Source organism: Barbatula barbatula (genome assembly GCF_947034865.1).
Source record: "Barbatula barbatula genome assembly, chromosome: 14".
Taxonomy (NCBI): domain Eukaryota; kingdom Metazoa; phylum Chordata; class Actinopteri; order Cypriniformes; family Nemacheilidae; genus Barbatula; species Barbatula barbatula.
In genome coordinates, this window is record NC_136777.1 from 20,908,198 (window position 1) to 20,934,996 (window position 26,799).

The window sequence follows — 26,799 nt, forward strand, 5'->3', positions numbered from 1 at the left end:
GACGATTTCACAATCATTGTTAAAAGAACCATCTTTAACCAGCATAGTGCAGTCGATCGCTGGGTACATAAATAGTAAAAGAAAGATTCAAGCTATTCACTGGAATATTACAGAAGGTTTTCCCTGAGATACAAGAGAATGCAGCGTAACAAAACAATTACATCTTGCAAGGAAGTTATAAGAAAATGGGTTCAGTCTTTGCGTCAGAAGGTTTTGAAGTGTTCATACATTTCGATCACTAGAGCGGCACTTTTAAGGTGCAATGTGTGTGGTTATGAAAGTGATTGTGTACATTCAGCATTGTGTTGTCAGAGTTCTCGTGGGATGATAGTGAAGGGTCGAATGGGGCAGCTGGACTCCAGCTCTAGTGCTGTAAGGAAGCAGTCCGGAGCTTGAGAACTTCCTCCCCTCTGCAGCGCCTCCCCCAGGCTGCTCCAGGCCTCGTGTGCCGTGTTCTGGACCTGTATCGCATCTCTCAGAACCTTCTCCCCGAGACCCACCCGGCCCGTACGCACCAACAACTTCCCCTGTGGACATGATGTGTGGGACAGAAATGAAGTATGTGTGTTATCAATAATTGTGTATTTCAAACAAACTCTTCTTAAAACAAAGGGATCATCAAACAGAGGACTTGGCTTTCCTCCACTTATTATTTTAAACACAGTCCACAATTCTAAGAAAATAAATCAGAATTATGACTTATCAACTCACAACTGTGAGAAAAAGTCAGAACTGTGAGGATTACCAAAAAATTACGTAAACAAGGAATTTCCTCACAAACAACTATCATACTTATTCAGGACAGTACTTAATAAAATAGCATGCAATTTCCATGATCCCAGATCCCTCGTATTTTGTATATCCGGCCACTAGGGACTGCTAAATTTCATACAATGGACCTTTAAAATCATCTTTAATTTAAACTTCATTAAAAAAGCATTAAACATGTTAGGTTAATTCTCTGAATCAATTCTTTGTTCAGTTCGGTTAAACAATGTTTTATCGAATTTTTCGCCTCTGTGCGGCATTTTCGTAATAATCGTCCCGGTTACGTACGTAACCTCTGTTCCCTTTCTGTCGGTCTCTCGACGTTGTGTCGAAGCGACAGATGGGGTTGGCCCTTGAGAAATATACTTATGTATGTACTTACTGTACATATTGTACTTTTAGATTATTTCAAACATTTATTTCAAAACATATGTAACATCCACTTGTGTGAAACGTTTGTTGAAATAAAATCTCCTCCAAGTAACAGATACAACCCCTAAAACACAGAGCAAATATACATAAATATTGAAGACAGATACTGAATATAAACAAAAGGCTGACTGATATCAAGATGTGATATTTTTTGCGATATCGTCCAGCCCTCTACACAAAGGACTACAGTGTTGTAGGCTGAGTTGAATCAGTCAAGTGTGTCTTGTGTTGTCTGTTTAAATAAACCATTGTTACCCATACTACATTCTGCATGAATATCAATATCAATCTCCAATCTAATTCTTCTTCTTTAATATTTAAAGAGACAAAACATTTCCCTGTCTGATTTAAGGACCTTTTGATTTCAGTGAAGCTCTGTCTATTAGCTTTGAGCTACCAACATACCTAAAATGGACGAAATTACTATTTTATCAAATTATTACATTAGAATTGATCAGTTATACTGTATATATTGCATAAAATGTCTTTCACAATATAGATCAAACATATTTTTTATATTAATCTTTGAAATAATAAAATTGTGCTAGCAATACGCTGACACTATGTTTTCCGTGTGACCATTTGTTTGCCTTCAGGTAAGACTGCCTTACTGTCAATTATCCTGCCAACAACACGTGATTTACTCACTGCAAATACATGTCATGGTCTCATCTATCAGCACGCACACACACAGTGAGTGGCACGTGACTGTTTAATACGCAGACACTTCAATGACTCCACTTGGGAAAGAGACAAAGTAAGAAGGGAAATGAGATCAATGAGTGAGCGCAGCATTTGAAACACAGCTGCTGAAAACGCTGACAGCAGCTGAACGGTGTCTGGTGACTCTTGGCTTTCTGGGCCTAATACCTGGAAGGCTTAAGAGCAGAAAAGAAAACACAAACACAGATTTGTAAAATGTAAATACACTATTGCATTCTAGGAAACGAGTGGATTAAAGGGCTCAATGGCACGTACTGTACTGATAGCTGCTGATGGTGCCAGAGGTGCCAAATGAAGTCTTGGTGTGGGATCATGACCCGGCGCAGCCCTCTATCTGAACCCTGCTAATCCAATGGCATACTCATCTGATCCATCTGGGATCAGCTTAGTTTACATGAGAAAGTGCCGGCTACTAGATACAGAATACCCGCATTGTGCAAACATGGCCGACTCCATTATTCATTTATACACAAATTAAATATTGCAGAAGGATAGTCTCATTTGATTTATTTTCTTCCCTTTGCTTTCTCCAGTGGCTCTTGTGTTTAGTTAATTTACAACTGGTTGCATAAAGACATGGCTTCACTATAGAGTCAATTCTAAAAATGTATTGATTTTAATGGGAATTATATGTTGAGGATGAGATGCAAAAGCATGTACGGCCCCCATCGCAGGCGAAAGAAACGGCTTAGGTGGTTTACAAAAATATTGAGCGAAACATGTCCTAACACATTCATGACTTAACTTATGAGGAAACGCTTGCAGCATCCTGCATGAAAAGGCCCTAGCACTCATTCTGTTTGCCATTATCAGCTCTCTCGTACAGTTGACTGGTTGCTAGGCATCCCATAAACCCATGAGAAGTAGTGTTATAAATAATGTATTTGCATTATCTAATCAACCGACAGGCCAATTGTAGAGAGCAAAAAAGAGAGAAACACAGAAGAGAATTAGAGATGTGAAAAAAAACAAAGGCAAATCATGTGTGTGTGTGTGTCGGTGTGATGATTCAACCCATTTGATGCAATATCAGACACTTACACTGAGTCGGATGCCACTCGGCTGACATCCCCAAAACAAAAACACCCATCCAGCTGCCTTGAACAGAAACACACATATGGATGGCAATACTGTAGGTCTCCTCCTTTAAAGAAACAGATCACCAAAAAGGAACATGTCTCTTGCCAGGTTTGACTAAATGCTGAATTGCAGTGACAAGAATCTGATCAGCGTCACAATTAAAGCTTTAATCCATATTCTATGCCTCTCTATCGCCATCTCTGTTTGAAACGTAAAATTGCAGGCTACCTTATGTCAAACTGACATTTCAAAACTGTCACTTGTAACTCACCAAATAATTATTTTAAGTTACGACACAGTCAACCGTGCTTAGCAACCAGCCAGAATACCCTAGTAACAGCTCAGCAACACACAGTAAAAACGTATAGACCATAAAAACACCTAGCGTCATGCTAGATCACGCTAGCATCATGCTAAATCATGCTAGCATAATGTAAAATATGCTGCCATCATGCTAAATCATGTTAACATCATACGAAAACATGCTAATGCTAAAACATGCTTACAATCTACCAAAACATGCCACCGTCCTGTTTAATAATACCAGCATAGTTTCTTTCAATATTGGCATGTATATCAGAGTAAAATGGCTTCTGGAATGAGACTGCGGAGTTTATCCTTTTTTATCGTGTTAATTGGACGATCAAACCCACCCCATTGACGAACTGTGTGTCATGCAGAGAAGAGATATTGTTTGAAGGGGAAGGAGAGGTCAGTTTTTTTTATTAAAGATTATAAGGGCGCATATGCCCACACTGATCAATTATTTATGCATTTGTGCAGTTGTTAGTTTTGATCTCACGGCGACTGAGGAATGAGGATGTAGTGACAGTGCGCTGTAATGTCCTCATGAAGTGTGTGGACTATGCAGGGCATCACCATCTCAGCTCAGAATTAGTTCTCATCAGCTCTGGGAATTGATAGTGTACGTCTTTTGTCCAAAAATAGCAGCCAAACGTGCTCTGATTGGCCAAATATAGGGAGAAAATGGCCTAGCTTCACTCCACTTTCTCCAGCGAAGATGAGTAATGAAGGGCCTGACATTGTGCAGTCACAATGAAAGAAGAGAGTGGAGGCAGAGCTAATGTTAGCTCACACATTACTCTGCCTTTCTACACACACGCATTTATGTGCATATGCAACGGCTCAAGCATCATTAAGCTAAACGCTGGTGACAAAAACACCCATGCGGTTTTGTTTTTGAATAACAGTGACAGAAAAAGAAAAGTGAAAATATACAGTTTTAAACCGAAAACTAAATTTTTATGCTGCATTTTAGATTGCCTTGTGCAAATTGTTGAATATGTCTAGTACAAAAATGTGTGTGGTTGTGATGGACAGCCTGTGGTCGAAGCTCTCATTGTGTGAGCTGTGTCCAGTAAAGATATATTTAATATTTTAGAATATTTCATTTCTTGCTTGCTGAAAATATATTTTCTTTTATTGGCCTGATGGGACAACGCTCATTTTAAACGTTTAAGCAAATATTATGGCTTCATCTGTCCTATTTATTGCATTATTTGCTTCTGGTTACATTTATTTTCTTTGTGTATTCAATATACTTTTGTATTAGAATGGAACTGTGCAGGTTCATTTTATTTGAATAACAGTCTCGTAAAAAAATCTGTATTTTTAAGTCAGATGATGCTAGAGGAAAGGACATGAATGGACAGTGTTTTGCATTGGCCTGCATGTAGAGGTAACCATGGTTGATGCCATTTTACTGCAACTACATTCTGATGTAGGTATGTATGTGAATGTGTTTGTCACTCACTAGATGCAGCAGTATGCGATGTCCTCTAGGGTTGATGGCGATTGCTTCATCGTACAGGGACTTGGCCTCTGTGTCGTTGCCTCTGAGCTCAGCCAGATGGCCCTTCAGCAACAGAACTGAATGTGAGGTGGGGAAGAGAGTTCCTGCCTCCTGCACACAGAACTGAGCTTCTTTCCTCCTGCCGTCTGCGATGAACAACTCCCCTGTGTGCCCCATGACATCACAAAGCACATACAGTTGCGTCAGTTACAAACCATTTTGATGTCGACATCACTGTGACGTCTTACGAACATCACCAAAACATCACAGACAACGTTTGGTGGTCATGACTATGATGTCAGAATCGTTTCTGTGACGTCACAAAAAACACCAGCTTTTTGTGACATCACAAGCCTAATTCTGACGTTTTGAATATTTTCTGTATTTGTGACATCACACAACAACATCTATTACTGCAGTTACAACCGTCTTTGTTTAATATCTACTTTCTGTGATATTGGTATCATACAAGTATGATGATTCATATTTATAAAACATCTCGGACATCACGCCTGTGACACAGCCATCTGCAACGTCAACGCTCTCAAAGACGTATTCATTGCCACGTCATTTATACTCTCTTCGAGTAAAAGAGTGAATATAAACAGGTTACATCATTTCAGGCAAACTATGCACCAACCTGGAGAATCAAGCAAATAAGGTATTTTCTTCTGTTACACGTTTTATAAAATGACAAAACTGTGATCGCAAACGCAGCGTTCCCTCCTGCCCTTTAAAATCTCTCTCACACACAGAGGGATATTCATCGTCATGGCTAAATAAGGCCATGTGTGGAGTGCTGTGTACGCTCAAGTCCTCAACTCTGGCATTCAGGACCCAACACAGCCCAAAAAACTACATCCCATTATCTTCTGCCTGCTGTTGTAGTACAATTTAGACAGCTATTACACTAGTAAAAGTGTATGACCTTTTAAAAATTCTGTTAGCCTTTACTATCAGGGCTCGAATTGAGGGGGGGCCTGGGGCGGTCCCGGACCCCTCATAAAGTCTTTTGGGGGTCCCCTGGTTTTTCAATAAAACTCAAAATATTTTTTTTAAACCAAAAAAACTTCGTCTGTTATTTGTCCAAAGTTCGTAAGATGCAAATTAAAATGACATTTTTATCTGAAAAATCCATTCATGCTCAAACGGGCCACACAGTGTTCTATGATTACAGGTCATGACTGAAGTGCCCTTGAGCAAGGCACCTTACCCCTGATTGCTCTGCAGTAATGTGCCACTGTAAAAAAACTACTTGTAAGTCGCTTTGGATAAAAGCGTCTGCCAAATGAATAAATGTAAATGTAAATGTAAGACAGCCAAAGATGTTGCGCTGGTTCGTTTTTCGTATTCTGCATATGGATTCTTTTCTACATTATGAGGAGATGAATTGTGTTTAAAACGCCTAAAAGACTGCATACAGTCACTGGTTGGTTTGGCAATGTACAGAGAGCCACTACTGACTTTTAACGTGTCCTCTCCCTCACTCTCTCCAAGGATTTTTTTTATATTCCAAAAAAAGGAAATATAAAGAACAAGAATCAAAGGACAAGAAAATAAATAAATGAATGAAAATAAAAGAAAAATCTCAGTTAGTAAGAAAAATTGTATCACACATTTTGAAAAACGTTTTGTTCTTATTGCTATCAATAAGTTTAAGAGATTTTACATGAGCGAAATCTCAGCAAGAAAGACATCAAACCCAGGCAAAACCTTAACAAAATTTTTTTGTGAATAAAAAATGTACAGTGCAAAATAAAAACAACAGCAAGATCGATAGCATGGTCACTGCAAACAAATAAGAAATATATCTTTCAATCTCTTCTTCATGTTGATCTCTTATAATGGATTATCAACATTTTAAGGACATTTATGCGTGTAATGTGGTCAAATGACATCATGTGATTGATGCTTGTACTGGCATCTCCGTCATTTAATTTTTTAGGGCTGGTTAGCGGACCCCACATGAGCCTTGACACAATTCGAACACTGCTAACTATATTTATCAGTATGACATCACACAGCCATTCTCTTATGTCAATGGACAGATCTGCATGTGCACTCACATTCTCTCATTTGTCCAAAACCAGGATGTGTCCCATTTTAGACAGGAAATTAACTCATGCCAGAGGAATGCTGGGAATGGGAACAAGAGGGCACAAACACCCATTATAACATCCCTGGGAAACGCACTTCATGCGGAGCAGCGTATAAATAACGCAAAAATAACATCTGCACCGTGCTTTAACAACGTCCCGTATGTATTACTTGAATCAAAATTGACCCCATTTCACATTCCTGGTCTTATTGTGCATGTTTGTGTTATTCCACATACAAAACCTTGAGAATCTTTCATTAAAATATAATAACCTGACATTTCACTTTAAAATATGTCAAGTTACAAAAGTAAAATCTGGGTTGTAAAATACTGGTTTGTGTTACTGCACAAAATACGGAGATATGTATTGTGATACAATGATTGTTTTTCTTATAATATCAAATACAACTTTATCTTTTAACAAGTTCAAATCTGTGCTGTGATTGACTTTTGGAAATTCAAGTGTACCTGCTTGCAGCCAGATGCGCTCCAGAGTGTTCCAAATGTAGGAGGGGCCCTGCCTGTGGGTGGAGCTATGGATTGACACCTCAGACATGGCCTTCTCCAGACGGGACACAGCCAGAGAAGGAGCGCTCTGAGACCCTGACGTCACATGACACACGTCTCAGATACACAAACACATGCGATCGCACACATTCGCAACACGCGCTGATACACACCGGTTTCTGTCTCCTGGAAGTCTGGAAGCATGAGGTGGAGGCCGCTGGGTTTCCTGCTCAAAGGGCCCGGATCCGGGGGTATACTGCTGTTGTCATCTTCTTCGCTGGAACGGACAACAAAGCACGTTCAATCACAACATCTAGGAGACACACACACATATGTGAAACTGATAGAGAAAACATCACCTGAGTCGAGTGAAGTCATAGCGGCTCTGCCAAAGCTCCAGCATCTCTGCACAGGTCTGTAAAGCAACTGCCGGGCCGAATAAAGCCTCTTCCAGCTTCGCTTTAGTAAAAAGCAGACTGAATACAAAGAGACACCAGTTATTAATAAACTGCCCTACAAGGTATTTTGTTTTGAAACTGCCAACTTGCCAAACCCTTAAAAAATTATAATTCTGCCATCATTAACTCTGTATTCTTTTTTCTGTATTACTTTCTTTCTTCAGCAGAACACAAAATAAGATATTTCGAAGAATGTTGTTAACTGGCCCAATTCACTTGAGTTGGTTTTGTGTCCATAAAGTCACTGGGTACCACCGTTGTTCGTTCACCGACATTCTTCTATATTATTCAATACATTGTTATGTATAATTCAGTCATCATCAATTGGCGGACCGCGGGCCGGATCCGGACCTGTGCTGCGTCCCATCCGGACGTTTCTCAATTCCAAGAACAAAAAAAGAACGGATTTGTGTTATGGTGGAGACCGGTCTTGCGAGGCAGACTCGTAAGAATGAACTTGGATGGACCGCAGCAGTGACTTCTTGGACTTCAAGCGGTTTCCGTAGGTGTGCAAGGCTACTTTCATGCGTTCTCGGTTCTTGAGTATTGGAACCGGACTTTGACGGTTATTGATGACATAGAGCGAGAACGCGAAGAACGCATATTGAGAAATGTCATCGATCTTTTGCTATGTCCTCTTATATCATTATCTAGCGGCAAATGAGCCTCGGTTTAACCCTTTCCACTCCGCACGCGCTGCCTCTCTCCCGCAAAAGATGAAGAGCAATAAGATTTCAATCTTCAAAATGGCATTTTTCTGTCAATATTGAAGATATTGTTGTTATATTCTCACAGAATATTCTAAAGGATGATTTTATGCAGAAAACACTAAAAATACTTTTGCTGGGTTTTCACAAGCAGGGTCACATTTTGTAAGGAACAACGTTCTAAATTGGGAAGTTATTTAAAGATGGAAGTAGTGGCAAGTCACTTTGTATTCTCTTTATGATGAGATCATTTTAATTGTTACATTACATTTGCTGTTTGTATGTTGTCAGTATTTTATTTTTACAAAAATTTATTATCAGACTTCTATTAAAAGTAGATACATACATACTGTGGATATCAAAATATAAAATAAAAGACCTGATAAAAAATCATGTCTTTTATATATATATCCAACTGTGCTACATTGATAAAAAATGTATTTCTTTAAAAAAAACATATTGTATGGACCGCCGTGTGGAAGAAAAGATAAAGAACGGACCTCTCGGAAGTTTAATTGAATACCCCTGATATAATTGCTATTAAAACGGCCAAATTATAAAGTAAAATATCAATATTAGGCTTCCATTTTTATCCAAAGTGACTTCCAGGGCATTGAAACTATACATTTTATGAGCATGCAAGTATGTTTCGTGCAATTCTCTATCAATTGAGCTACAGAAACATTGGCTATACAATGTTGCATTGGCTATAACACAGTTTGCTGATATCTCCTCTCTTGACAAACCCACATCGATCAGTTGCTGGTTTCTCCATCCGCCCGTTTTACCAGTCTGGCTACAGCAGTCTGGGACATTTTTTTGCTAAAGCGTCCCTCTTTAAAGATTGGTGGTCATCTGTGCGTGCTGGAGGGTGATGGGGTGAATGTGAAGGTATGTGTGGGTGTGTGTGTAACCAACACAAGCAGAGCGAAGCTACATCGAGACACTGTATATACTCCTGTTTTCGATCGCTTGCCAACAAACAGTTGTGATTCTACAAAGGTGAGATTCTTGGAATGAAGTACTGTGTGGTGTTAAGGTGAGGTTCAGTGTGTTTGTATGTGAGAGGCTGAGCCCTTGACATGCTCCTGTGTGTCACTTTGAGACATGATCTTTCTCTGCTTCTCACGTCCTTTCAATTCAATACTATGGCGCAATACTGACCCCACATGGTGATGAGTCATTTGTGTTAAAGGGATGCTTCACCCAAAAATGAAGTCTGTCATCATTTATTCACCTTCAACTTCAAAATCTGTATAATGTTTTTTGTTCTGATGAACACAGAGAAAGATATTTGGAAGAACGCTTATAACCAAACAGATCTTGCCCCCTATTGACTCCCAAAGTAGGAACAATTCCATTATCATTTTTTGTTCTGGCAAAAATGGGGGGCAAAATCAGTTTGGTTATAAGCATTCTTCCAAATATCCTTCTCTGTGTTCATTAGAACAAAGAAATGTATTCAGATTTGGAACAACTCGAAGGTTAGTGAATGACGACGAATTTTCATTTTTGGGTGAAGTATCCCTTTAATACTGTCTAAATTAAATGTTCATTTCAGTTGTATACATCCCGATATACAGTCTCAGGCAACCGCTATCTAGATACCATATCAGGCTTGAATAAACATATAAAGGTCGCCTGGCACTCTTGATATAAGCACGTATTTTGAGATTTGCAGACACACACATTAACACTTAAAGACACATACTTAAAGTTGTCCGGGTGTTGGTTAAGGGCGAGTTTAAGTGTGTCCAAGGCGTGTTGGTAGTGTTTCTGGGCACTGAGTAGTAAAGTCAGCAGGTGTAAAGAGTGAAGATCATCACTGTATACATTCAGAGCGGACTGCAATGGCTCCATCGCCTCTGAAACCTGCCACAGGCACAAAGAGAGAGAGCTCACAACAATAGAGATCAGACAGAGACATAACAATTACAGCTGGAAATAAAACGTTTAGAAAAATCTTATGGCAATCAATGAGAAAGACGTACTTTTTATTACTAAATTGATATATGTATGTAATAATAAAATATGCCACGCTGACTGAACAGACAGATCTGATCTTTTGACTGTAGGGAGTGAGTGTGTGTTATTCTGCTGACCTGTCGGACCAGAGCGAGCTGCAGAGAGAGGTAGAAACAAATCTGGGGGTCCTGAGGATCCAGCGCGTACGCTCTGCAGTCAAAAAATCAATCAGATTCATTCATGTGCAGTTTCTGCCAGCCTGACGCCTACCAATCTCCTCACAAGTCATTACCAAACAGATTTTGCCCCCCGTTGACATTTTGTTATTAACGTTCTAAATTGGGAAATTATTTAAAGATGGAAGCAGTGAGGTGGAAAGGCTCATTTAGTAAATAACTTTGTATGCAACAATGTTGCATTGGCTATAACACAGTTTGCTGATATCTCCTCACGTCCTTTCAATTCAACACTATGGTGCAATGTGTAATAATAAAAGTTGCCACGCTGACTGAACATACAGATCTGATCTCTTGACTTTAGGGAGTGAGTGTGTGTTGTTCTCCTGAACTGTCGGACCAGAGCGAGCTGCAGAGAGAGGTAGAAGCAAATCTGAGGATCCCATAGTAGGAAAAACTACAATGGTGGTCAAAAGTGCCCCAGAACTGTTTGCTTTCCTACATTCTTCAAAATGTTTGTGTTTGACAGAACAAGTCAAATTTCCCACTGTGGGAGTCAATGGGGGGCAAAATCTGTTAGGATATAAGCATTCTTCCAAATATCTTTCTCTGTGTTCATCAGATCAAAGACATTTATGCAGATTGAAACAACGCAAAGGTGAGTAAATTCATTTTTGGGTGAAGTATCCCTTTAAGGCTATTAGCAAATGGCAATCATTGCTATAGTAGGATTGGTCAATGTAATTGTTTATGCTGAGCTAAATAAAGGGTCCATTAAAATCCTTAAAAAAGGTAAACAACGAACGTACTTTCGTAGTGACTGCAGTGCTCTTCTGTTAAATTCGTCCCGATCGCCTTTCAGCGTGGCTGTAAACATACAATTGAAACAGATTCAATCCCACATTAAAGACAGCTGGAGGGCTTTTATAATATTTTCAATTCTAAGGATGATCGGGGTCTTAAAGGGATAGTTCACCTAGAATTCTGTCACCATTTACTCACCCTCAACTTGTTCCAAGCCTGTATGATTTTACTGTTCGGCTGAATGCAAAGAAAGATATTAGGAAGAATGTTCGCAACTGAGATTTCTGGGGCACCACTGACTACCATAGTAGAAAAAATACTGTATATTTTTTTGTTCTGTTTCACACAAAAAGAGATATTTTGAAGAATTTAGGAGAGCAAATGGTTTTGGGGAACCTCTGACTACGTTTACATTTTTTCTAATATGGTAGTCAATGATGTCCCAAGAAATGGCAATTCTTCCAAATATCTTTCTTTGTGTTCAACAGAATGAAGAAATGTATACAGATTTAGATCAACTTGAGGGTGAGTAATTGATGTCAGAATTTTCATTTTTTGGGTGAAGCATCCCTTTAAACACCAGAGAGTGCCTACCATCGGAGGCCTGCAGACTGCGACACAGGCCTATGGTCAGATGAGCTCGAGGAAGAGATTCACCAGCACACTCTCCTAAAGCAAGCACACGTCCTGCCAGAGACACGGCATCCTCCAGCTGACGGACACACGTGCACACATTTAATCCATTTTAGAGAATTGTATTCTTAATGTACAGTACAAACATCTTAGTTTTGTATTCTATGTAAGTAATAAAGTCACACAGGTTTGAAATGATAAACTGTAGGGTTGAGTAAATAATGAAAGAATTTCACATTTTCGGATTTGAGCTGTTCCTTTACCTATCTACGTTGGATACTTAAAGGTTGCAAATGTAGGGTTAAAACTTTAATGCAACAAATCTTTTCCATACAAACACTGCATAAAATTTGGTTAGTACATGTATGACCAATACTGAAGTGAAATGCCAAACATGCTGACATGAATCAGCATCAAGACCCGTTCTAATATAAGGAGCAGGTTTGCAGTGTCACAGCGGGATGATGGGATATCTGGCATTGATGCTGTGTGGCTATAGGCCTCTATTGTGCTATAAACCTCTTTACTGTGTGCTGTCTGTATTCAACACTAATCTGTCAACAAATGTGCCTTAATTCCATACATATCCCAGAAAAAAGTAACAAAATTCAGAAAAAAATGGATAATAATGATACTATGATACATTCTTACATGTTTTATTATAAACAATGTGCCTTTAGATTAAATGTCACAAATTGTGTTTGTCAAATCGTGTGACTTATGGGCACATACAAAGCAGCATCCTTGAGCAATCTCTATTCAGAAATCATTACTTAACATGTATTCCTGCAATGCACATTGTTTCTTTTATTTCATAGCCAATGAAATGGTGTAACACGATTGGTCAGATGTTGGCTGGGAAGGAAATGTAGAGAGACTGGAGCACTCGGAATGTTAATCGATTATCTTTGATATATAACATCGCATTGACATTTGTGTCTGGAAAGAAAAGTGAATTATATTTGCTGCTGGTCTGGATCTTTGGCTCACCCAATGCAGATGATTGATGCACACTTTAGCCGCTAGCAGAGGTGGTGTGGGGTCCTCTGGTCTCATTGAAGCGCACTCTTTAAGCACAGACACAGCCCCTTCATTCTGTTTAAAACATGTATCATCGATAAGCTTTTTATATATACAAGCCTATGTGCCACCAACCAACATTGCATAAACACAGCAATATTGTCTTTATCCAGTAAATTAAATAAACCAGATTCAAATTCATATACGCACATCTATGGCCCAATTGGCCAATGAGACCCCAGGAAAAATGTTACAAATGCCTTTTTAACATCAAACACAAAATTCATCAGGACCAGACCTTATGCGCCTTCGATATTACACTAAAATATAATCAATATAACAAGTGTCAAATGGATGTGGCACTTTGTGACGACAACAGTACAGGTGACTCACCTTTCCACTTGCCATCAAAGACAAGCCGAGCTGGTACCAAAGATGAAAGTCATTATAGGAGAACTTCATGGCCCGTTCCAAACACTGATAACAATCACACACACACACACACACACACAAATAATTTTGTGTTTTTCAGTAAATGAATCAACCTTCAACAAAAACATACACATAATATACTTGGAACAACTACATGCAGATATTTCAAGGAAAGGGTCTGTTATTTTCAGCATTAATAGGGGATTGCGTATATCCTGTACACATCATGTCATTGTAAATGCGTGGGAAATTGGGTTTAAATTTGACACCAAATAAATTGACGTCACTGTGTTCACAGAACAGAAGTTTTTTTCGGCACACACGCAAGCATGTGTTGATAGCACTGCACCGGGCACTGCAGTTGCAGTTACTGTATGTGGGCTGTCTGTGAAATGACACACATTCAGTAGATATAAGTAGAGACTGTAAACCAACAGACTGTGAATTCACATGATCTTATTCACCGCAAATCCGTTACTACTGAAATACCCTTGAGGACGGGGGCGAGAGGTTAACTGAATGGAGAAGGGGAATAAAAGGCATAGAGAAATAAAGAAAGACAGCGTCTCACCTGTGACAGCATGGTGTACTGCCCCCTTCTGGCCATAGCGATGCTCAGCAGATCATACACAGAGGTGGCATCCTTTATGCTGCTCAGTCTCTCCTCCTGATGCTCAGGTGTGAGACTGATCACTGCCTCACCGCTGGCCTAAAGGGGATGAAAGAGAGCACTTTGGGATGCTGGAACTAAAATGAACTATGGAGATCGGTGCCCTGTCATTTTCTCAAATTCCTCCTTTTGCAAACCACAGAAAACGTATTCATCCAAAGCCGTGCATTCAGGTTACATGATTTATCAGCAGATGCATGACCTAAGCACTAGCGCGTACAGTGTTGACACAATGGTGAGTGAACAATGACAGAATGTACATTTAGCAGATGGCAGAACTGTTCTTTAATAGTTGTTAACAATACAATTATTAAACAGTTTTTACGCAGCATCTAGAAAAGAGCTATGTCACATTAAACAACACGGCGTAGTTAAACCTAAAGCGTGAATGCGAGTAACATACGGCACATGCTCACCATAGATTCTGTGATGAGTAGCAGAAGTACCGCCTCTTCAACCACGTCCTGTGGACAGAAACTTCTGCACGATGAACACAGAAACAGGAAACATGTCACAGGTTTGCGTGTGTGTGACAGTCTCTAGTTACACGTCACACTGTAACTGAGCTCAATGGACTTCACCGGCCCTCACTGGGCTCCTCACATGTGTCTGTTTTTTATTTTGACAGATGCTTTTTATTTCGTCTTTATCTCATCATTGTTCTAACTTTTGTCATCATTTACAATCCAGATATAGTTTGGTACCGAGCTGTGCTGGAACTGCTCAATCCATCTGTGATGTTGGCTCTATCTGTTATAATGCGTGTCCTGCAGATTGATTCAGTGTCACATTAAAATCTCTATTCTTCTCTTGTATTTTTCCTCTCTGCTGGGCATCTGCAGACACACAGGTACAGTTACAGTATGTTTTATTCACAGCGCAGTGTTCCAGCGTGTCCTGAATATTAAACCAGGCCTTCTTGTTCATTGCTCTTTGTCTCCATTTCTCTCTCTCAGTGCTCAGCTTCTTTGGAGTTTTTTAAATTGCTGATGGCATTACCAAAACCGCATCTTAAATGTCAATATTATAATATCATTTTAACTTAATTCTAACAGTAGTCTAGATAAATCTTCATTTCTGACCACCGGAAACATTATTGATGTTTTGTATCAGCAGAGAGAACTAGACAGAGCCTGACCCCTCGGTGCTGTAGGTGTGTGGTGGTCTGGATGAGGGGTACATGGCGTCTTTAGGGTGTGTGGCTCCCTCTCTGTCCAGCCAGGCGGGTGGGGGAGGCATAAGTGGACCCCAGTAAGCATCTTCACTCATCGAAGTCAACAGCACTTCTGCAAGTCTGCATGCTACTGTCTGAACAAAACAACACAACATACAAACTTCTGTGCGTTTTTTAAAATAAACGTGAATGAAACATACAGGGAGTTACTCTATTGAAAACTTGACATCATAAATCCAGGACAACACATTCCCAGTGACTGAGGCAATTTGCAGGAAGCAGGTTGTGTAGTTTTTCTCCGGTTGGTGTATGACAGATTTGTGCTTCTCCTGAGCAAGCGACTGCTGCTTTGCATAACGCTATGAATAATTCTACATAAGGCTGACTGAAATTTATTGTCAACAAGGTCCTCATTTCAGACACATTCTGAAAGACATATTTACAGTACAATAAATATACTTTATATTGTGGTTTTGCAATGAGAGAAGTTGGTTTTAAAGGACAGGGCAGTTCAAACTATACGAGACCTGAAAGCAAACACACAGAAAAGCACTGTTGCTCATTTGAATAGTGTTTACACAAAAGTCTGAAAGGCACAGCAGCAATAAACTGCCTGTTTAAAGGGATATGTACACCCAAAAATGAAAATTCTATCTCTAGTTGTTCCAAATATGTATATATTTCTTTGTTCGCTTGAACACAGAGACAGATATTTGGACGACTGCTTGTAAACCAAACAGTTCTTGGCCACTATTGACTACCATAGTTGTCCCAGAACTCTTTGCGTTCCTACATTCTTCAAAACATCTTCTTTCGTGTTTTAACAAAAAAACAAAGAAATGTATACAGATTTGGAATAACTCGATGACATGATGACATTTTTCGTCGAACTCCATCCGATCATAGTATTACTATACTGTAATATGGTTTTACTATAGTAAAACTATACTGACTGTTTTTTGGTGGATTGTCATTTGTATTACCATAGTTTTACTATGAACATCATGGTTAAAACTTGATTTATGTACTGAGACAATAGAACGTTTTTGGTAACTATGGTTTTATTACAAATACCATAGTAAAACCATAGTAAATAATCACAAGGGACGTTCTTCGGCTGCTATATTTCTTCACACAGCAGGTGGTAAGTTCTGAGTCGCCCTCTGTCAATTCAATGGATAGCATAGTCAGTTTTGGGAGACACATGCGCTGTCATCGGACATTCTCGGTACGCAGCCCGGTGCCAGTATAAACAAGAATTAAGAAAGAAAGGAAAATAAAGAATGGAAATGGTCATGACTGTTTCTGGTTGAAAATGTTGACAATACAAATACACATACAGAGAAACATTTTAAGAATAAAAGCTAAGACGTATGGCTGTCTTTCCATGTGACTCCAGAAGCTCTCACCTTCCTAAAACTTTGAGACCCCCGACTCTCCACAACCCTCATGACCTTCCGGAGCTGATGTGTCCCCTGAGCCAAGTGTCTTAACACGCACACAAACACACAAAAGCAAAAGTGATCGTGGGGTGATCGAAAAATAGATGAATGGATTAACAGAACAGAACTGTAAACCATCATTTACACCGAAATAGACTATTTGGTGGCTTCCAAGAAGACATACCACAGAAAATATGCTATCTGAACACAGTCAATGTCAAATATCTGAATGATAACAACAAGCACTCCTTGGTTTTTCTGTCCTAAGTATAATACTGATATCCTAAGAACGCGAGACGTCATCACCTCATCTTTATTGAAACGCTAACACCAGCTGGACATTATTAGCACACAATGACACAAGATAACCAGCAGTGTGTTTACGCCCGGGTCATTTATTCACCACAAATCATTATATAGATTACCTGTAGCTGTTTGACAAATACCGTATCTATGTGTAGCCTACTGTAAATGGTTGATATAATAAAAGCACAGAGGATTGTGGGTATACAGTCAGATCTATTTACCCCTTGCGCAGCAGGGACAAGTATGCGCTCTGAAGGGCGGCTTGAAGGAAGAAGCCTGGGTCCACATCCAAGGGAGGGACCGATGAGCCGCTTTTAGTTGTTTTGGAGCTGGGCGTGGTTACAGTCTAACACAGTAAACACACAGTATGATGTAATGTGACCAAGAACAGGACACAAACAAGAACTATGAAGTGAGTAATAAGGTTTAAGAGGCATGTACTACATTGTAAACACAATATAGCATTTTAAATTAAAAACAAAAACAGTTATTTAAAATATTATTTATTAAGTATCTTTAAAAATATATAAGATATAGTCTCTGACCGACAAATACATAAGACTGATGTATACAGTATCTAGGTAAACATTTTAAGCTTGTACTGTAATGAACATTAGTATGACTAGACCGCTGTATTGACCAATCAGCACCCAGGAACAGCCATTTCATAACATTCTGTAAATGTTGTTTTATAATAACCACGCACCTTGTCCAGCTCTTGCAGGTACATCAGCGCCACATCGCATGCCATGAGGTAACAAGTCAGGCATTCCTCGTCTCTCTCCGACAGTCGAATACGGGAAGCGCCGGACACACGCTGATGATCCAAAGACAAACCTGGACATTAACAGAGTTTAATATGTTAGATGAATGTCACAGTTTCCATTTAAGCATCAGTAACAATGAGACAAGACAGGCAGAACACCTAAAACAATGCTATTCTCCCAGAATGACAGTTCAACTGCTTACGAGTGTTAAATGAGTGTTAAACAGACATCATACAGATAAAATGGGATTATTTGGGACATGAGAAGGGACAGCTTTGGCCAGAAAATAGTAATTTAAAGAATTATATTGATTTGTAATGGCGAGGAAGGAAAAGGCCCCATTAAACTAACAGGATGCCATGCTTATTTTTAATGAATGAAATAACCACAACACTCACGTTTTGCCCTCTCAGATGTTCAGTGTGTAGTCTTATGCTGCCTTCGTGTGCTCTCAAAGTTATCGGAAATATCAGTTTCCGAGGAAAAAATTGCACATGAACAACCACTCATGTCGCGCTTCCCACTGGGCACCTCGGAATCATGACATCAGAAGTGGGAATTATCAAATCTCTGAGAGCACGTGAAGGCAGCATTAGATTTACCCAGAGGTCACTACTTCTATACACATTTAAGGAACTAAACAGAGAAATGGGAACTGCACTGCTTCCACCTTTCTACATTCTACAAAAAAGAAAAGGTTGAGTAAAGATATACGTATTATGCAATATCCCCTGCAAAAAGCCGTCAAAACACATTAGTATCAAAATAATGAAATGTGCAATTTCCCCACCGAAACTAGAAATGTCAGAGAGACAGACAGACAGACATTTAGTTTGGTTGGTTTGGGTCTTGTAGTGTTGACCAGTGACCAGTCATTCCTGCATGAGGCACTGTAATCTGTTCTCATTACTTATGAAATGTCTGTAAGAACAGAACATCTGCCACAAGCTCTGCCTGGCAAGTGTCTCTTGGGACTGACACATGGGCCCTGTATCCTAATATTAGCCGAAAGATAATATTATTTATTTCCAGTGTGTCTGAACATTTGATGGGGGATGCAGACTAGAGAGTCTTGGTTATAGAAAATAACGAAAAAGCATTGGCACACAATGAGTGAAACATTCTCTTAAATTATAACTAGAGATATATATAGAAGCTTCCTGTAGACAGTGACGCAGAACTTTCTGGTTACAGTCTGTTCCATGATATGATATATAAAAAACACATGCGCGCACACACACACATCTCGGTGGATGTAGATATTAATAGTAAGTTATTCATACTATAGCTACAAGTTCTTTCAAAACCTGTCCACTTGTAGCTTGGTGTTGAATCCAATATAAACAAGCCTGAGGCAAAGTCTGAATGGAATGGAGTGATGGAAATGATGTCACAGTGTAAACACATAGACTCTGCATTAAACACTTAAACTCAAATATAACTTTGAAGACAACAGCAAAATTTGTTAAAAAATGTCATTATAGTAATTGAATATCCTTCATGATGTGCTACAAGGAGAACAGTGAGAAACGAGTGTCACAAGCTAAAAGCCATATTAAACTTTAGATGCATTGCAGAATTAATGAGACATTATTGTCTTCTGAACGTTTCATACCTTTGATGACAAAAGCCTCTGCCAGCATGCGCAGCTGATAGAGAGGCTGCTCATTTCGGGTGAAATCATCAAATCCAGCTCTGGCACACATGCCCTGGGCATCCCTGTAGCTGCCCTGCACATAGTGCACCTTAGCCAACAGGAGCAGAGCTTCATTCAGGTATCTTGGCTATTGGAGACCAGTGAAAAAAAGATAGAGAGAATGCTCATGCTTATATTAATGCTGTTTATTAAAAAAACAGCAGACATTTCTCAAACAATAGTTAGACATCGTCTGTGAAATAAATCAAAGTTTGATTTCAATAATTAACTCCACATTTCTTTGACCTCGATATTAAAGATCAAGATTCTATTTTTTACAGACTGTTCTTTACATTATGTAGCTCTGTGTAGAAAGTTCCCAAAAATGACTAAAGCTGGGTTTTCTTAAGTAATTGCCTCCTTAGAATGAATTGCTTTGTTTTCCTCACTTTTGTATGTCACTTTGGGGAAAAAAGCATGTGATAACAACAAAGAGTATACATGCAATACAAAAATAAGATGTCTCACAAGTTAGGAACCAAAAAAACCCAGATTTAATCATTGTTTAACTTATTTAATGGCTGGTGTAATGTTGTGTATAATAACATATGATTCAAATAATAAAGTTTACATGAACTTTAAAATGATTTCCGATATTGTGCATTTATGAAGTGTTAAAAAAAATATGTGGACTGTAATGTAGAGTGACATTGCAAACCACTGTATGTGCATTTTCCTTGTAAAAGTGTTAAGATACAGGGACCCAAGAAAAAAACGACTGAAACACTGAGCTTTGAGCTGAATTGAAGAAATCCAGCACAGCTAGCACAAAATTAAGGATAACGTTATTTGATAAGAATGATAACTGAAGTTATTCTTTTAAAAACTACCTTTTGCATCCTACACACTACAAGAAAAGTGAAAAGCTTGATTATATGGTGGATCACGAGAATGGCTAAATACTTGTTCTTTAAAGGGATAGTTCACCCAAAAATTTGTCTCACCCTGAGTTGTTCCAAATCTTTCTTTTTTATTTGTTCAGAGAAAGATGTTTGGAATAACGCTTATAACCAAACAGATTCAGCCCCCCATTGACTGCCATCGTAGGAAAAAATACAATTTTTAATTTTCAAATAGTCAAAAGTGCACCGGAACTGTTTGCTGTCCTACATTCTTCAAAATGTCTTCTTTTGTGTTCAACAGAACAAAAAAAATTATAAAGTCATTTTTCCTGGGAGTCAATGGGGGCAAGATCTGTTTGTTTATAAGCATTCTTCCAAATATCTTTATAAATAATAATTTACCAATAATAATAATAACGGCCAATTGCATTATTCTAAAAAATGGATTTTCAGTTGCTGACAACAATCCATTAAATTCCCAAAATGCTGCGCTGAGCCTTAGAAACAATGGCAAGATGTAAAAACGGTCCCAGACCTCCAGACGTCCCTTGCAGAGGATGCTGTCGAGGTGAGCTTTGGCTTGAGCTAGCTTGGGCTGTGAATGTTCTGTCAGAGGAGTAGAATTCTTCAGCAGGGTCACGTTCTCCAACAGACATTCCTCCAGCAGACCTTCTGCCAACAGCAGTGTCCCGTAATCATCTACAGACAGACAAGAGACAATGTGGGTTACATTTGAAGAAAGAGAAGATAATCTGCAGAGATTATGCTCCTTTATAATAACAAGAAGCCAGAATCATATCTGGAACAGTGTGTTGTTGGGAATATTTTCCAACGTTGGACTTTATCACGAAGGATTGGCTTGAGCTGAGATTGCATGCTGATATACAACAGCGTTTGATCTGTTTGTGGTGTTTGTCTTGGCTCAAATATACGGTCCGACAAGAAGGTTGTTAAATCGTGCTATTCGCCTCATGCATATTTTGTACAAACATTTTGGATGAGGTGTTTCCTGTTTGGTCTGACCTCTCACTCCCCACTGAATCCAGTCATGTGTTTTACTGTGATTCCTATATGAGTGACAAAAGTAGTTGCAGTTTATCATTTAAAAGTCCAACAAATGGCAATTGTGAAACAAACAGAATGCAAAGTTCGTAATGAGTAATATTTGTTTACCATAGGGAAATAAGTGTCTATTTGCGGTGGCGAAACCAGATTTGCTCGCTCAGACATCTGATTTGGACAGAGGTGGACACACCCCTGGGTGTGCCATGTTTAAACTCCTAGATTGACTTTTCTGGTATAACAACAGGAATGGGACAGATTGCGCTGTACGTCACCATAACCATATTGACTTAAGCGAGGTGAATATGTTGGTGGTAATGTAGTCTCAGCCTCAGACGTTCACAGCTGAACGTCCAACACAGTCTCATGGGAATTTGTGACATTGTCGTGAACTGTAATCTATTCATTCGTGTTTACTGACACAAATTTCCCCCTTATTTCATGTCAGTCAGCACGACATTCAATCTAATGTATTTACATATGCGATATCTTTCATATGTATAAATATATACTATATCAAGGCAATCTGATGTGAATTCATAATTATTTCACAAGGTGCCTCGTTCGTGTCAATTCCTATTTCCTACGATCTTAATAGTATGTTTTGTTGTCATTTCACTTTTCCCCTGTGACGTCAGGTATAGGGGCAGGAGCCATTTATCGTTGTTTTGCCACCTCTGGAAACTCGCGTTTTTAGCTAAAATAGCCTTTGCATGGGTGATTTTAGGGTTTGGGGTGAAGTAAGGTGCTGGTTAGGCACAGCCTTAAATATGAACGACTTCTTTTGATATCAGGTTCTAAATATATAAATGTAAATACACACGCAGTCTGTGTATTGAAAGTCATGTTATTCGTGTTCATGACCCCGATTCTGTGTATATACCACGAACTGCCTTGAGACTGGGTTGAAACGTCTGATGCATGAGGCACACTTATCTGGAAACACTTCAGCACGTCCAAAGTCGTCATCTGATTGGTTGAATTTCACAGGATTTCTGGGAGACACCTGGAAACAACAATAAGCCGTCTCATCTAAGAAGAAAGCTGTCGTGTTTACAACGGTTGCTATAAGAATTCATCATGATCGACTGAACTCCTCATTCTTCAACGTATGCGAGGTTCACGGCAGAAACGTACAATCATTTTGTTGCTGTTAACTTTTGACATGTTCGTGAATTTACACCGATCTGTTACTGCGGGGACTTTTCCATGCCTCTAAACAAAACGAAACGTGATTGGTTGCTTTACCTGTCAGTCATTTGGTCTCTTGGGGGGCCTTGGCCAAAGAAAGCCGTGTTAAGTTCCATACCTTCGGTATGTAGCTACGAGAGACTAGTGGTAATGAGGAACCAGAAAGGTGTTAAAGAGATAAAAGCATACGATGGAGACAAAAAGAATGAAAGTGGTCTATAAGTCTTTTAAGGCCATTTGATGTGATATGTGTGAGTGACAGACTGAATGATTCAATACATCCAGTTTAAAATTTCAATATAAAAGTCAATATTCATCGAAAATCCATTTTACATTGACACTTATTTCAATATATGCAATACGTGGATCAAAAACTAAAGTCTGTGTCCAGTTCCCTGGATTATCCCACCAGATGGGTGGAAGAAACGTATTTTAGTGAATAACAACCTAAATGTATCGCGCAGCTTCAAGAGAAACAGTGTGGCGCACAAATCAAATAAAGTACTTTATGGCCCTTTTCAGCCGTGACGTTGGCAGAGTCTGTTGCAACACATTTTATCAGGTGTATATCACATGAGTTCACTGTCTGCAATCCCACACTGCATTGCAGCTCATTTGCATAAAGCTTAACTCAGCTTCACTATGAAAAATGACATCTTTCCTAACACCGTGTTGCTGCAAATCACTGTCACTGTAAAAAGTGCTTTCCAAAGAAGAAAATGAAATACAGTCACCAGGGTGGGTAAATAACGACTCAATCCCTTTAAGTAGAACCTGTATTAACTTAAGGGTGTGTGTGCATTCCCATCCACATGAGTGACGACATGAAGTTTACACACAAAAGTGATTCAAACGTATTTTCTCTTATAAATCAAAGTGTGTCCTATCAAATCAAGCAAAAAAAGTGACGTTTGAAAAGTGCACGTGAGGTTTTTGACCAGTATCAGTGCATGAGCTAAGTTTAACAGAAAGGTGCAAAGTTCACGCTCACCAGACCCACTTACCATCCTCGTGCACCCGCGCAACAGTGAGTTGCTCCACTAAAGCCGGTATTTTATCCCACTGACACTCCGCGCGGCAGCGCTCGACCTCCGCCTCAATGCGGTACTGAGAGAACGAGAGGCGCGCTGTCATCCCGGCGGCGTCCCTGTGCCCGTGTCCGCGCTCCGCCGACACCAGAGGAGTGACTGCCGACTGTCAACGGAAAACTCACTGAGCATGTGCAAAGTTATACCACACACACGCTGCAAAACATTGGGAGGCTTTGTCTCGACAAATATCGATATTTCCTGTTAATAATTATCATTCACCTTCCGCGTTTTCTTTCATTGTGATTCGTTCTCAATTACACACAACTTTGGAGAATGTAGCCTATCCATGCACTCATGGATCCCACATGTTTTGACATGTCCATGACTCTTCACATATGGTCAAATAAAGACTGCAATTTCCATATGATGAAAAGCTATTCATGATAGACATTATTGTGACTTTAGGCTTAGATTTTAATTGTTATTCTTTTTCATTTACGGACAGACAACCCAATTTTTTTAAACCCAATCCTTACATAATGAAACCCGGTGTTTGGTGCCCATTTGAAACGGATATAAAGCCCTTAAAAAGCCACGTCCTTTAAATACATGATGCAATTTTTCTGATGGTGTCGACAATATTATCATGATACCTTGATGTATACCATCCTGAATGATTATCACATACGCGTGCCGCAGTACTGCATTGCCTTTGTTACTTCAAAAGTATTTCAAAGTTGGAAAAAAATGACAGTCAGTAGTATCTAAAGTTTCTCCCAAAAAAGAGAAACTACAATCCCTGTCGCAGCTGTAACATATTAACATGGGATCTTCTTTAAACAATGTTGTACGTTTTTGCATTCTAGTAATGACGGTGGTCTTTGTGTTGTTGGTGAAAGCTTGATCAGTATTGTGTAAAAGACAGAATATCGGTATGAAATCAATTCCAAACAGACACAAAAACTGAAAAATACTAAACGAATTATTAGAAAAGTTGGATGGTCTTTGTGCATGACAAACATTGATGATAAATGCTTTATTCTGCAGTAACGCACTGTCCTCCACCATTATGTCCCATTACCCTGAATTCCTTCCACTAGCTTACATCTATTTAACCAATTAAATCTTGTTAGCTATTGGCGGGGCTTTATTTAATGAAATGACTAGATCAAGCCATGCACTGCCTCCAAATAGTCAGGGGTGAGGCCGATTCTTGAGTCTGTTTATGTAAAACTAGTCAAATACAGACTAAATCGATGCAAACATCACACAATGCAAATGACATTCAAATGAGCTTCGAATAACCTGTGCTGGACAACCCGGTGAGATAATAGTGTCATCTAGTGGACGACTTAAATACGCAGAGCCAGAGAAACACGAAAAAAAAGATGATTTAAGTGAAGTGTCGCTTTGCTAAATTCTGGGATATATTGTTTAACGTAGGAATTTAGTGGGTGATAAATAAAACAACGAATTACAGAATAATATATGAAATAATGTCATTCATATTCGAAATACACACAAAACGACCCTAATATCAGTGCTCGAATTGAAGGTTTGCTGGGGGGATCCGGCATTGGGGACCCCCCATAAAAAGGAAAAAATAGACTTGGGGTCCCCAGATATATTTATTTGAGTAAAAATTATAAAATGACAAATGTGATTAAATTCATGCAATGGACATGGTGGATGTGAATTAATTATTTTCAATAATTAAGTTTGTTTATGGACTAGTTGTCACTTTACATTTTAAACTGAACAAACATTATTATTCAACATCGGTAAATAATGCGTGTATTATTCTGTTGGATATAAACTACTGTTCACCAAGCCTGCATCGATTTGATCCAAAATAGAGTAAAAGAAGCCTGCTCTTTTATGTAAGCCTGTTTTGAATAAATAGTATATAGTTATGCATATTATGATCAAATATATTGTGTATTTTGCATAAATTGTATATTGCGAGACGACCCCCAACCCCACCAAAAAAAAGTCTTATGATTTGAGACTTGATTCAATTCGAGCACTGCCTAGTATACTTTACAGTTAAAACTAACTACATAAGGCTACAGTTAGGAAGCATCACTAGCAAATCTACTTGCTATCGTCACATTTCTACGACATTTACAACGCAAAACACTATAAACTGAACCTCCAGCCGTCGAAAAAAAGCATTGGCCCTCTCATTGTCTGTGCAGGGGGTTTCCATTCAGCTGATCTCGGCGAAGTATTAACTGCGCGACATAAAACCATCATCTTCATCACTGAAGCTGCGCTCATTCATGCTGTAGACCGCACGTGTGGATTAGTGCGCTAGACTCTGACGCATTACTCAAATCCAATCAGCATTCAGCTGTCGTGTCCAGCCTTTTTACTTCAGGCGTTAAAATGTACATTTCTAAGCGCTGATTCGCTTCTAGTGTTTTGTGTTTATCACGTTTATTGTGTTTTGTTAACAGTATTACGCGGACACCATTGTTGTTGCGGATCTCTAAATAATAATTGTGATTATTATTTATCTAACACGTGTTCACTTTTATAACGTATAGCTGTGCTGTGTATGTTTTCAATAAATACATACAAATAAAATACATTAAATGTTAAAAAGGCAGCTCCGATGAAAGCTGTGGCGTCCAATCAGAATTTAGCTGTCGTGTCCATGAGACGAAAGGCAGCTACGGCGAGCGAACGCGGCCAGAAACAGCGGCGCTGAGCAAACACCACCAGGAGTTCATCGTTATTACTCCACCGTGTCTGAGCAAACAGTGCCACTATTGACTCGTCAATTTTGCTTCATAGCTGGTGAGCAAATTTGCAATATTTGATTTTATTCTTGCAGAATGTGTGTTTTCGAATTACCCAAACGCGAAACGAGTGTACATCTAACGTAACGTTAACTTACTTCTCTAGCTTGGGTTTGGGTATCTTGCTCTAAACGTCAAACTGAACCTGCAGTAACGTTATAACATTCATAAAACTTACAGCTTTAAACTGTGGATATA

At 39.1% G+C, this 26,799-nt stretch overlaps 2 protein-coding genes across 3 annotated transcripts in view; one reads left to right on the plus strand and one right to left on the minus strand.

Moving 5' to 3' along the window:
- On the minus strand, positions 1-26,131 carry ttc7a (tetratricopeptide repeat domain 7A). Of its 2 annotated transcripts, none has more exons than XM_079472720.1 (21): positions 25,950-26,131; positions 23,771-23,953; positions 21,049-21,212; positions 19,591-19,759; positions 17,915-18,045; positions 17,430-17,554; positions 16,870-16,948; positions 15,425-15,594; positions 14,703-14,766; positions 14,188-14,325; positions 13,578-13,661; positions 13,155-13,259; positions 12,126-12,243; positions 11,537-11,594; positions 10,689-10,761; positions 10,298-10,458; positions 7,781-7,897; positions 7,595-7,698; positions 7,383-7,517; positions 4,778-4,980; positions 1-527 (listed from the first exon to the last, which is right to left on the minus strand). In XM_079472720.1, exons 2-21 carry the CDS (start codon positions 23,898-23,900, stop codon positions 309-311), a joined length of 2,547 nt encoding a protein of 848 aa, XP_079328846.1. In that variant the 5' UTR covers positions 23,901-23,953; positions 25,950-26,131; the 3' UTR covers positions 1-308. The 2 variants fall into 2 exon arrangements, with proteins under 2 accessions (XP_079328846.1, XP_079328845.1); XM_079472719.1 differs by having other exon boundaries at positions 23,771-23,960; positions 25,950-26,100.
- The window catches only part of mcfd2 (multiple coagulation factor deficiency 2, ER cargo receptor complex subunit), a 3,445-nt gene continuing 2,715 nt past the window's right edge, over positions 26,070-26,799 (plus strand). Inside the window, exon 1 of the mRNA XM_079472721.1 lies at positions 26,070-26,599. The gene's annotated coding sequence lies outside the window, so the exon portion shown is untranslated. The remainder of the gene's footprint in view (positions 26,600-26,799) is intronic.